This window comes from Mus caroli, unplaced genomic scaffold (assembly GCF_978045245.1).
Source record: "Mus caroli unplaced genomic scaffold, Mus_caroli_1 scaffold_12, whole genome shotgun sequence".
NCBI classification, from domain to species: Eukaryota; Metazoa; Chordata; class Mammalia; order Rodentia; family Muridae; genus Mus; species Mus caroli.
In genome coordinates, this window is record NW_028227267.1 from 62,078,910 (window position 1) to 62,092,312 (window position 13,403).

The 13,403-nt window shown below is 44.7% G+C and overlaps 1 protein-coding gene across 1 annotated transcript in view; it reads left to right on the plus strand.

Moving 5' to 3' along the window:
• Positions 1-35: 35 nt before the first annotated feature.
• The window catches only part of Ccdc25 (coiled-coil domain containing 25), a 31,762-nt gene continuing 18,394 nt past the window's right edge, over positions 36-13,403 (plus strand). The window contains exons 1-3 of the mRNA XM_021181744.3: positions 36-180; positions 3,064-3,111; positions 9,669-9,708. Coding sequence (XP_021037403.1) covers positions 153-180; positions 3,064-3,111; positions 9,669-9,708 — 116 coding nt within the window. The 5' untranslated portion in view covers positions 36-152. The remainder of the gene's footprint in view (positions 181-3,063; positions 3,112-9,668; positions 9,709-13,403) is intronic.

The window sequence follows — 13,403 nt, forward strand, 5'->3', positions numbered from 1 at the left end:
ACTAAAGATGGCGGTGACAGGACGGCGTTGTGACGCGACGGCACGTCCGCCGGAAGTGTCCTGAGGAGAGCTTGGAAGCCGGCTCACCCTCGCGCCTGCCGTATCTCGAGCTTCGTGTTTTGAGCAGGAGTCGCCACTCTTCTACCAGGATCATGGTGTTCTACTTCACCAGCAGCAGCGGTGAGTGACGCCGGGGCCCCGCCCGCAGCTGCTTCCAAAGCCCGCATTCCCCAGCCGCCGCGCTGGGCTTGGACTTAGTCCTGAACCGCGTCCTTCCGCGGGCACCTCTCCCAGAGCCTTCTGGTTCCCTGCTTGGCCGTCCCCTCGGCTGCCTGGTCGTCCCCTGGCCCCGGTGGTCGCGGTGGGAATGCGCCCCCGCTTTCTTTATACCGGGTAATCATTCTCGTCCCCACTTGACAGACCCGCCAACGCTTCCTGGACGTGTGAGCGTTCCTGCCTAGTCCCCCACGTCCCCGTCGCAAGCCTTTGCCCTAGCGTTCTGCCCGCACCTTGGAGCGATGCTTGACCAGTGATGTCTCCTGCAGGAAGAGTAGCCTTGCCCTCCTACGCAGGGAGGGCCTGGGGTGCCGCGGAGAGCAATCGGAGGGCTGGGATGTTAGTACAACCCTTCCCTGGGCAGAGGTGGTGGTCCAGTGGACGTCTGCTAAGGCTACTGGGTTGGTTTTGGAAGGCCAGAAACAGCTGTTTCGGTTTCCAGGAAATGCCGCGTCAACTTAGTTTCTCTGCCCATATTGTCCAGAATCAACTTCTAATTTTAAACTCTCACCCCATTAAAATAGCGCTTGCCTTTTTGAAGACACTGTGTGAGACCCAGTTTCCTCGTCAAGATAAAATATGCATTTCTTTCTGGACTCCCTTAACATTCCTTTAGGACTGCTCTCATGTGGTATTAAAAGGTGCCTGCTTGAGCTACCGGGCAGGTCTCTTGAGGGGCAGTCTGTCTTGTCTCCTTAGCATAGTGCCCTACTTACACAGTTGGCTGCTGTGTTGATTTTTGCCCCTTCTTGAGACAGTGAGTGGCTCAGGTTGCTTCAAACATACTCTCCTGCCTGAAGGCTCCCTAACGTTGGCATGACTTTCTAGGTCCCCAAATCTGGAGTTATTGTTTGGTGGTTTTATCTCTTAGTACTTTTTAGTTTGTTTATTTTTGAGACAGGATCTCATTATGTAGCCCTTGACTGGCCTAGAACTCACAGTGTAGATCAGGCTGGCTTTGAATTCATGGAGATCTGCTACCCTCTGCTCTGCTTCCCCAGTGCCGGGATTAAAGGCATGTACTACCTAGCCTTTCATGATACTTTTAACTGAAGCATTATTTTGTGAAGTGTCCTTCAGTGTGAGGGTGTTTGTTTGTTTTTCTTTTTTGTAGCCATGCTACTTCTAAAAATTATTTTATGTCTGTAGGTATTTTTCCCACATGCACATCTACATACCACTTGTGTGCCTAGTGCCTATCAAGGCTAGAAGAGGATGATAGATCCCCTGGAACTGGAGTGACAGACAGTTGTTTGAGTTAGAGTGTTTGTCTAGTATTCCTGAAGTCTGGGGTTTGATCTCTAATGCCACATAAACTGAGTGTGTGGTCCACTCCTGGAGTCCTGTGATCCAGGAGGTGGGGGCAGAAACTCCCTGGCCTTCTAAATGTATGGTCTGTCTCTCTGTCTCTCTCTCTCTTTTTGCATTTTTTGAGACAGGGTTTCTCTGTGTAGCCCTGGCTGTCCTGGAACTCACTCTATAGACCAAGCTGGCCTCGAACTCAGAAATCCGCTTGCCTCTGCCTCCCAAGTGCTGGGATTAAAGGCCTGCACCACCACCGCCCTGCGAATGTATGGTCTCTTAACTTTTATTTGTTTTTTGTCAGAGTCTCAGACCAGACTGCCCTAAGCCAGCCTCCGTAGCTAAGGACAGCATGAATTCCAGACCCTTCTCCCACTCAAATGCTGGGACTATAGGCATACAACACCATCACTGCCCTGTGTGTGTTCTGCTCAGGGGTACAGACTCTCCAGCCAACTCTGTTTCTATCTACCAGGACTTGTGCTTTGTAGACTGAACACCAACTCACAAATTTAGCTCCATTTAGGGTCCAGCAAGTTTTGGTAGGGTGTGTATCTAGTCCTTTCAGTCCTAATCTTGTACTTTAGAATCAAGATTAAGGAAAGCTGTCTAAGCAACAAAAATGCTCATTACTTCAATGTAAAAACTAGGATTTAGTTTGTTCGAGGTAGCTGGAGGACGTTAGAGCCAGTGTTTGGAGAAGTTTGAGAACTGTGGTCACCCTGAGTGGAACAGGGCATCCACCATCGTAGCACAATGAGATATAAGCAATGCCAGCTAGCTAAGTTTAAGAATACATTATATTCATTACATATACTATGCACACACACATAGACACACGTGTTTATATAGTTGTTTTGAGACAGGGTTTCTTTGTGTAGCCCTGGCTATCCTGGAACTCACCCTGTAAACCTGGCTGACCTCAAACTCAGAGATCCACCTGCCTCTGTCTCCCATGTGTAGGGATCTGTTTTTAAATGTTTGTAGTAGAGATTGTTGTTCATTATGGGGAATGGTTGTTGTTATTGTCATTATCGTTGAAGAAGGCAAAGGTATAGGACTGAGCTGGAAAGTGCCATTAAACTCTATCCCTTAAGAGAAATTTTAAAATAGAGTTATTTTCTTGAAAAGGAGGAAAGCAACTATTGAGCAGTAAGCATTGCTAAGCATCATCTTTGGGGACAAGTTACTGTTTTACCCTCAGTAAGACTTAATGAGTTCGAGGCCAGCCTGGTCTACAGAGTGAGTTCCAGGACAGTCAGGGATACACAGAGAAACCCTGCCTCAAAAAACCAAAAAAAAAAAAAAAAAAAAAGACTTATGCAGTCTATAGTTTAGTCTTGGCCTGCTGCTATCAGTCATTTAAAAGGATACATCTTATTCTTAACTCAGAGGATGCACAAGAGCAGGTAGGTGAGCCAGGTATAGCCCATGGCCATGCGATGGGTCCCCACTAATTGTCTTTTTATTTTTGTTTTATTTTAGTTAATTCATCTACTTACACTATTTACATGGGAAAGGATAAATATGAAAGTAAGTTTACAAAAGCATTTGATTTTGAAATTCCGGGCAGGTAAGTGCTGTTCCTGTGCCCTCGTTGTTGGGTTTATGTGTTTTGTTACTGATTAATTCCTTTTGAAAATTAGACTTGACAAACAACAGTTGCCCACATTTCAAATACAGTGTTTTGATACGTGCACACATTGTGTGGTGATCAAGTTGAAATCCACAGCATATCTGTCACCTCAAACACTGATTATTCCTTTGCAGTTAGAGTATTCAGCATCCTGTCTTCTAGCCACTTCGGCATAGACTTTGATAACTGTATTTACCCTGCGACAGAATTCCAGAAGTGCTCCTAATAGATCATTGCTTTTTTTTAAAAGATTTATTTATTGTATTATATCTAAGTACCCTGTAGCTGTCTTCACACATTACCAGAAGAGGGCATCAGATCTCTTTATGGATGGTTGTGAGCCACCATGTGGTTGCTGAGATTTGAACTCAGTATCTTCGGAAGAGCAGTCAGTGTTCTTAACCGGTTGCTGAGCCATCTCTCCAGCCCCTAGATCATTGTTTTACCAATTGACTAGTGTCTCCCAGAGCTCCCCAGCCACCAGTAGTCTCTACTTCTATGAGGTTTGACTTTCTGTCTCTCCTCTGCTTGTCCTGTTCAGCTGGGCCTGGCATGTAGCTTAACTGTAGTATGTGTCCCTTGGATGTCTGCCATCCCAGCATTATAGGGGATAGTAGAACTGAGGGCCTCCTGAAGCCGAACACAAATACTACAACTAAGCTACATTTTGTTTTCACTTCTGAGACAAAGATTGCGCTGTGTATAGCACAGAGGCTTAGAATTCAGTCAGTCTCTTGCCTCACCCTCTGGAGAGCGGAGCTTAGGAATGTGAACCACTCTGACTAGTTCAAGTTGACCTTCTTGGTGGTCAAGACAGCACAGAGTTTTGCAACCCTGATCCTCACAGTGAAGGGGAGACAGGCTGAACCTCAGAAGGAGCTGGAGAGAAGAGTGTCATTCCTCAGGATTGGAAAATACAGGTAGTGTGAGGGTTTAGGAGACAGCTTGAAGTCACGCCAGAGTCAGCTCCCCAGCGGACAAGCTGCAGTTACGCAGCCTCTGAGACCTCTGAGTTCTTAGACATGAGAGGCTCATGTAGCTACTGCAGAGGGTTGTCTAGATTAAGGAAAAGGACCTGTATGCAGTGTGTCTTAGTTTTATTGCTATGAAGAGACACCATGACCAAGGCAAGTCTTACAAGGACAACATTTAATTGGGTTGGCTTACAGGTTCAGAGGTACAGTCCATCATCATCAAGGTGGGGAGCAGGGCACATGTAGGCAGGCATGATGGTGGCAGAGCTGAGAGTTCTACATCTTCATCTGAAGGCTGCTAGTGGAATACTGGCTTCCAGGCAACTAGGACTAGGGTATTAAAGCCCATGCCCACAGTGACACACCTACTCCAATGAGACCACACCTCCCAACAGTGCCACTCCCCGGGTCAAGCATATTCAAACCTTCATATTCCACTCCCTGACTCCTATAGGCTTGTTCAAACACTTGAGTTTATAGGGGCCATATCTAACCATAGCATAATTACATTTAGTCCAACCTCCAAAGTCCCCATAGTCTGTAGCATTATTAACAATGTCAAAAGTCCAAAGTTCAAAGTCTCTTCTGAGCTCCATCCAATCACATAACTGTAATCCCTGAATCAAGATAGGAAACCAACTGGGCAGACTCCAAACTCTGCATCTCCTTGTCTGATGTCAAAGTGGTCTTCAGATCTCCAACTCCTTTCTCATCTCTGTGGACTGCAACAAGCTTCTTTTCCTGGGCTGCTTTCACTCTGTTAGCAGCATCCCTCAGTCCATATCCCATGGCTCTGGCATGGCGAAAATATTGGGGTTGCCAAGGCAAATTCAACATTGCAGCCTCTTGTTTCAATGTCTGGGATCCACACATGATCTTTTGGGCTCTTTCAAATGTCGCTTCTCCAGCTCTGCCCTCTGTAGCACTCTAAGCTCAGGTAGATTCACTCCACTGCTGCTGCTGTTATTGGTGACCATCCCATGGTACTGGCATCTGCAATACACTGGGGTCTTCTGCTGCGACTAGGCTTGACCAGTAGCCTTGCATAGGCTCTCTTCATGGTGCTGAAAGACTCCAGGACTCCCAAAGGGAGACACTCACTCAAGCCTCGGGGCAGCCGCGCACCCAAGAAGACACTGAGACCGAACTTAAGATGTATAGAGAGTAAGATTTAATACAGCAATGACAAGAAAGCACATAAAAAGCACATATACCAGATATCTGGGGTCGAAACTCATGCAGCCAGCAAGGTGCAGAGGAGAATCGACAATTGGCCCAGACTTGTCACAGGCCTTTATAGGAGAAGGGTAAGGGGAAAAGTACAAGTTTTACGTCACCAAGGGGCTTTGCCAAGGGGCTTTACATAACCAAGGGGTCGTGTCCTATATTTTGGCAATGTACTCGATCTATTGGAACATTCTGGGGTAGTACCAGGAGGCCCCTATCTCAAAAATGTTCTTGGAACAGTCTTCAGTTAGGAGGGGTAGGACTAGGTTTGTTCCAGGAGACCCCTTATCTAAAAAATGTTCCCGGAGCAGTTTCCAATTGGGAGGGGGTACCTTGGGGTAAAAAGTTCAGGTGTGTTCCGGGAACAATCTCCAGATGGGAGGGGTAAGAGGACCCTGAGCTGAAGAGTTCATGGAGAGTTCAGCTTTTCTTCTTTCAGTGCCAAGCTTCAAATCTTTTGCATGACGCTTTTAGTCCTGGGCATCAACTGCAACTGAGGCTGCACCTTTACCAGTGGCCTTCCATGGCCTCTCACAGTGCTAAGCCTCAGCTGCTCTTCATGACCCCTTCATGCCTTTAAAACCAGTACCACCTGGGTGATTCTTACCCATTACCAAGTACAGCTGCAGCACAATGTACAGCCTTGGCTCTCTCTGGAACACAGTTTCTTTGTGCTTTCAGAAAACACTTCCCAGAAGATTTCAGCTCAGGATGCTGGTCTCTTAATCACTGCTAATTTCTTAGCACCAGCTAACCTGCATCAATTGTCCCAGTAGTCCCTTCTATTTTTCACTCTAAAGCCAGAGTCACATGACTGAAGCTGCCATGTTCTACTCCCTGCTGGGGCTAGAACATGCCCCCAGCCCCACCCCCTTATTCTGTTACCAACTCCCTCACTGCCTAAGTGTGGCTTTCCTGGAACTTGCTCTATAGATTGACCTTGAACTCGGTGATCTTCATGGATCTGTCTCCTGTAATGCTGGGATTAAAGGCTTGTACCACCATGACTGGATTTAAGCTTTTCTTCTCCTAGAACATGCTTTGTCCCAGGCTGGCCTTGCACTGTTTGGTTTTGTCTTCTGGGATTAAAGGTGTGTACCACCATGCTTGGATCTAAATTTAGCTGGATGGGATCTTGCCCTGAAATCCCTTAATCTGTTATCTCCTAGAACACAGGATTCAGCTCCATTTCACTTCTTTTGCCCCTTTAATACTCGAGCCATATATTTTATATTTTTCCTTCTATGATTGCTACGCTTGTTCAAAACACTCTTCATGAGACTGAATCAGAGAGCAGGTCCCTGCTGGGCTTTTTTTTGAGGGTTCCATTGTCAATGCAATTAATATAAATCTCTTTACCTTAGACTCAGGTAGACTCTTAAGACAAGGGCAAAGAGCAGCCACATTCTTCATCAAAATACCACAAAAACAGTCTCTAGGCCACATACTGAAATTCTTCTCCACTGAACCCTCTTGGGCCAGGTCTGCACAGTTCAAATCCATCTCAGCAACAAAGTGTTTCATATTCTTACTAGGATAGTCCATTAAGCCTCATTTAAAGCATTCCACTGCTTTCCCCAAGTCCACATTCCTCCAGACAAAAGCATGGTCAGGCCTATCACAGCAATACCCTAGTCCCTGGCAACAACTTCTTTCTTAGGGCTTTACTGCTGTGAACAGACACCATGAGCAAGGCAAGTCTTATAAAGGACAACATTTAATTGGGTTGGCTTACAGGTTCAGAGGTTCAGTCCATTATCATCAAGGTGTAAGTAGGGCAGCATCCAGGCAGGCATGGCGCAGGCAGCACTGAGAGTTTTACATCTTCATCTGAAGGCAGCTAGTGGAATACTGGCTTCCACTAGCAGTATTCCTGGCAGCTTGGACTAGAGTATTAAAGCCCACACTCAGTGACATACCTACTTCAACAAGGCTGTACCTCTCAACAGTGCCACTCCCTGGGCCAAGCATATACAAACCATCACACAGTGCCTACCCCATAGGAGCACTCTTAGCTGGTAGGTAGAATCCCTGAAAGTTCTTAAGCTCCCAGATACCACTCCCCACCTTGCTTCTCTGGGAACATTCCCTGGGGTCGGTCTGAGCTAGCTGGTCACACTGTTGTCTGTGTGTAATCTTTTGATATTCCTTATCTGCTTTTCCCATTTCTTTCTAAAACTATCACAATCTAGTTTGGTACAGCTTGACATTGACAACAGTTAGAATTTGATAGTTTATATGCATTAAAAGAGACACACATACCATCTTCAGTAAGAGATTCTTAACAGTAATGATATAAACAAGTCCAAAATGGGTGCTATAAAGCAGAACTGGTAAGATCAAGACTGTCATTATGAAGTGAGAAACAACAAACCACAGCAAGATAAAGTAGCCCACACTTTGAAGCAGTCTTTCATTGTAATGGGTGTATGGCGTTGACTTAGGTGTGACCTAATGGTAAGTCATCCATATTATATGAATACTTAAGTTTTAGTTTCTCCTTGTAGCCCATGATAACACTGGTCCTGGAGAAAAGGAGGCTGTCTCATGTTCTACACTGAATAGCAAGCCACTGCTACAAGAGCCATGGTTACTTAGAATGGATATGAAAGCAGATGCCAAGGCTGCCAAATGTGGTTTTCTTTCTACTACATCACAGTGGAAGAGCATGAGACCACAGCCACTGGGAAGCACTTAGAGCCAGGCTGCTTCCTGAGTGATGCAGGTTTTACACGATATAACTGGGCGGGGGGCTTTACATATTTCTTAAAGGCCTGCACTGTTCTGGTTCACATGGGTGGACTAGCGGTGGTTCTGACATTTCCGCCGGTCTCTGTTTTCCTTCTGTGGTTGTCTCCTCTTTATGGAGGGAGGCCTCATTCCAGCCTCTGTTAGAAAGATGTAGGTGGCAGTTTTGCTGCATTCTGGCATCCAGACACAAAAAGTAGCATGTGCTGACTTTGTTGTGAACCTAAAACTGCTCTGAAATATAAAACCTGTTTTAAAATGTGGACAAAATGCAGTTGTTACCACATTTCATACTAGCACATGCGGTAGGAGGGGTGGTTTGAGGCATTGAGTTGAGAAGCCTTCACATTTGTGGTAGAATTTATGCCTAGAGACACACCCCTAGATTCAGAGTCCATTTGTGAGTCTAGATGTCTAGAGCCCTCTGGTATTTTGTGCCATTGTGTCTGTATATATGGAACATTTGCCCATCAGGAGACTTAGAGTTGAATGGAGTTGTCAGCCCCTCCAAATTAGCCTTATATGAAAGGAAGCTGCATTTTAAAGTCCCCTTTTGGAAATATTCTTGGCATCACCCATTTATTTCCAGTAGCCAGGCAGTTTCCAAGTAAGCACCACACTGGATACAACATAAATGGAATTTTTAAGTAGTGTATTTGCCGAGCTCTTGGCAGGTCTGTTCTCTTTATAGCCAGCAGGTGGCCTCAGCCATTCATGGCACACTTACCATTAGTTTTACCATTAGTATTTTCTTTTTCTTTTTGTGGTGATTTGTTCAGCTTCCCACTTTCCATAGTAAATTTCTAATGTCTAGCAGAAAGCTTCCGGTGTCAGCTAGTGCCAACAGTGTCCTCTCCAAAGGGTTGTGTATAGCGCTTAGCCCGAAGGCTGTCCTTTCTTTCTTAGGTACGTTTAAAGCCATCACACAGGAATCACATGCTTTCCTCGCAGTTAATAATTGACTTTACCTTTAATGGCTTACCTGCCGCGTATAATTTAAAATATCAGATAATACAGTGCACACTCAGTCGTTCCCCGCCCTCAGAAGCTTGTTCCTCTTCATTCCTCCCAAGGCTTGAGTTCCACTCCCTACCTCCCAGAGTAATTCCTTCTCACTCTTTCACATCTGTCTGCTGCTGCTTCATCTCATTCGTGATCTTTCCTTTCCTCCTAGACTTTGTTCGAAATATCCTTAAGTATATCCTCTGTATATCTTTATCTTTTTAAGTATCAATATCTTAAGTATATTGTCTGACTGTAAAAGCTGTATTCTTTTTTTTTTTTTGTCAAGCTTCCAAGTCCCCACCACTGTTTTCTCCATCAAGGAAGAGAGAGAGAGAGAGAGAGAGAGAGAGAGTGTGTGTGTGTGTGTGTGTGTGACAGTGTTTGTGTGTGTAGGGGGGGGTGATAGTATTTTTTTCCCTTTACCAACATAAAAATCCTGGTGTATTTCCACTTAACAGCTTTCTTAGTTTCTTTTTCCCTCCTCTTATATTTTATTGTAGATGAAGATCTGATAAAGTATGGCTGGCCTGAAGATATTTGGTAAGTAGCAAATATCTGTTTCATTTAGATTTCAGACTTGGAGATCTATCTACCTGCCACCTATAATTTAAACACATTGCCTCCATGCTGTTTTCATTCATGGAGTTTCTGAGTGAATAGCTGCTGTGCCCTTCAGTGTTCATTCTGTGACCAAAGAGAAGGGTGCGGGCGGGCTCCTAACTTAGCTTCTTACTACGGTCTTGTCCATGTTCATTCTCCACTGCTTATTCTCTGTCCTGGAACCTGTCTTACCACTTCAGTGGCTATCATGCTTCTTGGATAAGTTCTCAGTTTATTTGGGGATGATGGCAATAATGTACATGTTTCAAGCACTTAACTGCCAAATACTGTCAAGTATACATTTAATCTCACAACAGCCTCTGCAGTGTTGCTACCATGCCCACCTTTCAGATGAGGAACAGAATAGGTCTGCTCTGGTTATTATTGGCCCAGCCCAGGCTCTCCCAGGCCCAGCTCAGCTTCTAAATGTTGGGGTTGATTTTTCCCTCGCCTCAGGGCACCATTCTTCCCTGTTCAGTTCCCTGCTCCCCCTCCCTGCCCCAGGCCCATTGCTGTAACTGTCTACAGACCTTTTCTCCAGCTGTGAGCTCCCCAGCCCTCTGATTTCCTTACAGTACTGTGAGGTTGGACGGCCACTTTTCAGAAGAGCTGGTTCCGTTTTCAGTAAGGTGGATGGCCTTGAGCAGGCTACTATCTCTTGGACTTCTATCTACTTGGTTATGAAGGGCTCTAGTTCATGGCTCCAATGGGCATGTTCTCCTGTCATTCCGAAGTCCACATTGAAAACCAGTAGGTGGCAGAAACATGAGGAATTTGAAAGGTTAAAAGAATCAAAACTGTTCCGGCACAGTTCCTACCTGCATAGTTCCTAGCTTCTGCACTCAAGTGTACCATCAAGTTAGACACTGCTTAGGTAGGGCCCCTTCACTCATGTAGGCAGATTATACTGCTGGGAATTTCTGGCCTTCCTTCAGAAGGCCCTACAACCTCCATAGGACAGTGATTTACCTGTTTTGTGAACAAGAGGTCGTCGGTGTTGGAACATAACAAAAGTTTATGCTTGACTCACTTGCTGCCTTCATAGAAACACACATGCTGAAGCGCTTCCTTGTCTCCCCTTTGAATACCTGTCATCCCCAGCTAAAGCCTCTCTGATGCCAGTGTCTATACTTCTTGGTGAGGTAGTTACCTGCTATCTTTTTGTCCCCTTTTACTCTTTTCAAGGTAGAGTTTAACTCTATTCCAGGCTTTCCTGGAACTCACTTTCTTGCCTCAGTCTTCCAAGTGCTAGAACTACAGCTACTGTGTCTATCTGTGTTGTATATTAGCCTACAGACTTGACACATAGCTGCCTAGTAGGAAAGGTTATATATTCAGATACACCTTGAAAGTCAGTTTACCATACCTTTTAAACATTTTTTTTAAGTTAAACAGGTATAATTTCTAGTTCATTTAGACAGATTTCTAATTTAAAACCCACACTAGTAAATTACAGCTTGAGTTTTTTCAATTTTTTTTTAAAGTTGAGACTCACCAGGATGATAGCGACCTAGAGTTCCCCTGTGGCACCTTTAGTAGGCTAGGGATGAATGGCCAAAGCTCAGCACAGCTGACTTTTATGTTCAGAAGCTATTTGAGAACTCAGGGAAGCTGGAGTAACCCCAGACCTCAGGGCCCATTCCACTTCATGTGCTGACAATCCTGACAATTTTGCAGGGGCCAAGAGTGACTCCCGAGCTCATCTGCAGTGCAGAGTTCTAACCTGGTATTCTCTGATGCTGGTTTGGAGAATTTACCTGTTTCAGCATCTTGAGTCTATCCTGGTAAATCTGAGGTTCCTTTAAGCAAAGAACTTTCTAAGGATTAAATGAGATTAGAAGCAAATTAGTTTTTAAGTGAGGAAAAGAGAAAAGATGTGTCCTTGCTGCCCCCAGACTGCCTAATGAGAAGTAGTTTCATGGACCCCACTTTAAGAAATTGAACCATTCCCTGGGCCTCTGCACCCTCCGGTAATTGTTGCTTTTATTGAAAACTTTAATCTCTGAATTAGTGAGGGATATCAAGGACATAACAAGGACACGAGGCGAGAGTGGGCATACTTTAAACTCTGAGTGAGTGTTTTTAGTGAAACTGGAAAGACTTTTTATAGGAAGTAGTTTGTGCTGAATTGTTCCAGGAGTGGGTATCTCAAACCCTGCACTTCTCTCTGTCTCTTTACCCTTTGTAATCATACACTGCTATATGTAAGCCTGAAGATATCATACAAGCTGTGAAAAGACACCATGATCACAGCAACTCTTAATAAGAGAAAGCATTTAGTTGGGGCCTTGCTTACAGTTTCAGAGGCTTACTCCATTGTCACCATGGCAGAGCGTATGGTGGCACACATGGAACTGGAGCAGTAGCTGAGAGCTATGCCTGATCTTCAGGCAGCTGCCAGAGGGAGAGAGACTGGGCCTCAAAGCTCACTCTCCTTCTACACACTTAAGCCAACAAGGCCACACCTCCTAATCCTTTCAAAGAGTTCTGCTTCCTGGTGACTAAGCATTCAAATATGAGCCTCTGAGGGCCATTCTCATTCAAACCACCACTCTGGCCATGTTACTCTTATGTGTGCTTTGATTACTTAGGTATGAACTCGCTAGTGTGTATTATTTTGGTATTTCTATTGGCAGCAGTCCATTTAGGAGACCTTGAGGAAGAAAACAGAATCTAATAGAGCTACTCTTGCTGTTATTAAGAGCTGACACTAAACAAGCAGGAGCCAGAATGGCAGGTGCACCTTTTCAGTTGAGGTCAGTTCATAGCATAATATTTTTCTTAAGATCCTGAAAGGAGAATGAATTTTTCTGGACAGAAAAATGCCCAACTAAGGGTGACAATTACTATGAATTTTGCATGGGAATGCAAATGAGTAAATGAACAGCTTGGAAAAACATGACTGGCTATCAGTAATGACGAAGAATAAGGCAACGTAAATCATTTGCCCAAAGTCTGAGTATTGTTTTATACCCAGAACAAATAACAAGGTATTTAGCTTCTTTGTGGGCATAATCTTAACCTTCATACTGAATCATACTTGTTATATTGTGTACTGAGTGTGTGATCCTTTTAACACTAAAACAGAAGTTGATAACAAGAAAATGCCTCGGAAGTCTGTAATGGGATGCAATGATGCTTCCTGCCTTAGGTTTTTGTTTGGTTTTGAGCTAGGGTTTCTCGAAGTAGTCCAGGCTGACGCTGCACTCATAGTATTCCTGCCTGTTGGAACTACAGACCTTTGCTACTCTGCACCGTCTCTACAGGCTTCCCCAAACCTTGTTAGGAACAGTACCCACTAAAGTTAACAGGGTCGCAGTATCTGTCAAGTGTGCATAGCCTTGTTTATTGTTGATGCTTAAATTCTAGGCCCATCTCTGTGCTGCAAAGTGAATCAGCTTTATTTGGCTAATTATATGAATGAAGAATGTCACATCAGTTTTAAAAGATTGCATTAAGTTGATGTACGATAAGAACCCCATCTTAGTTAGGGTTATAATTGCTGCAATAAAACTCTATGACCAAAAACAGCTTGGGGAAGAGTTTCTTTCAGTTACAGTTCAATATAACATTCACCATCAAAAGCAGTGAGGACAGGAACCTGGAGGCAGGAGCTGATGCAGAGGACATAGAGG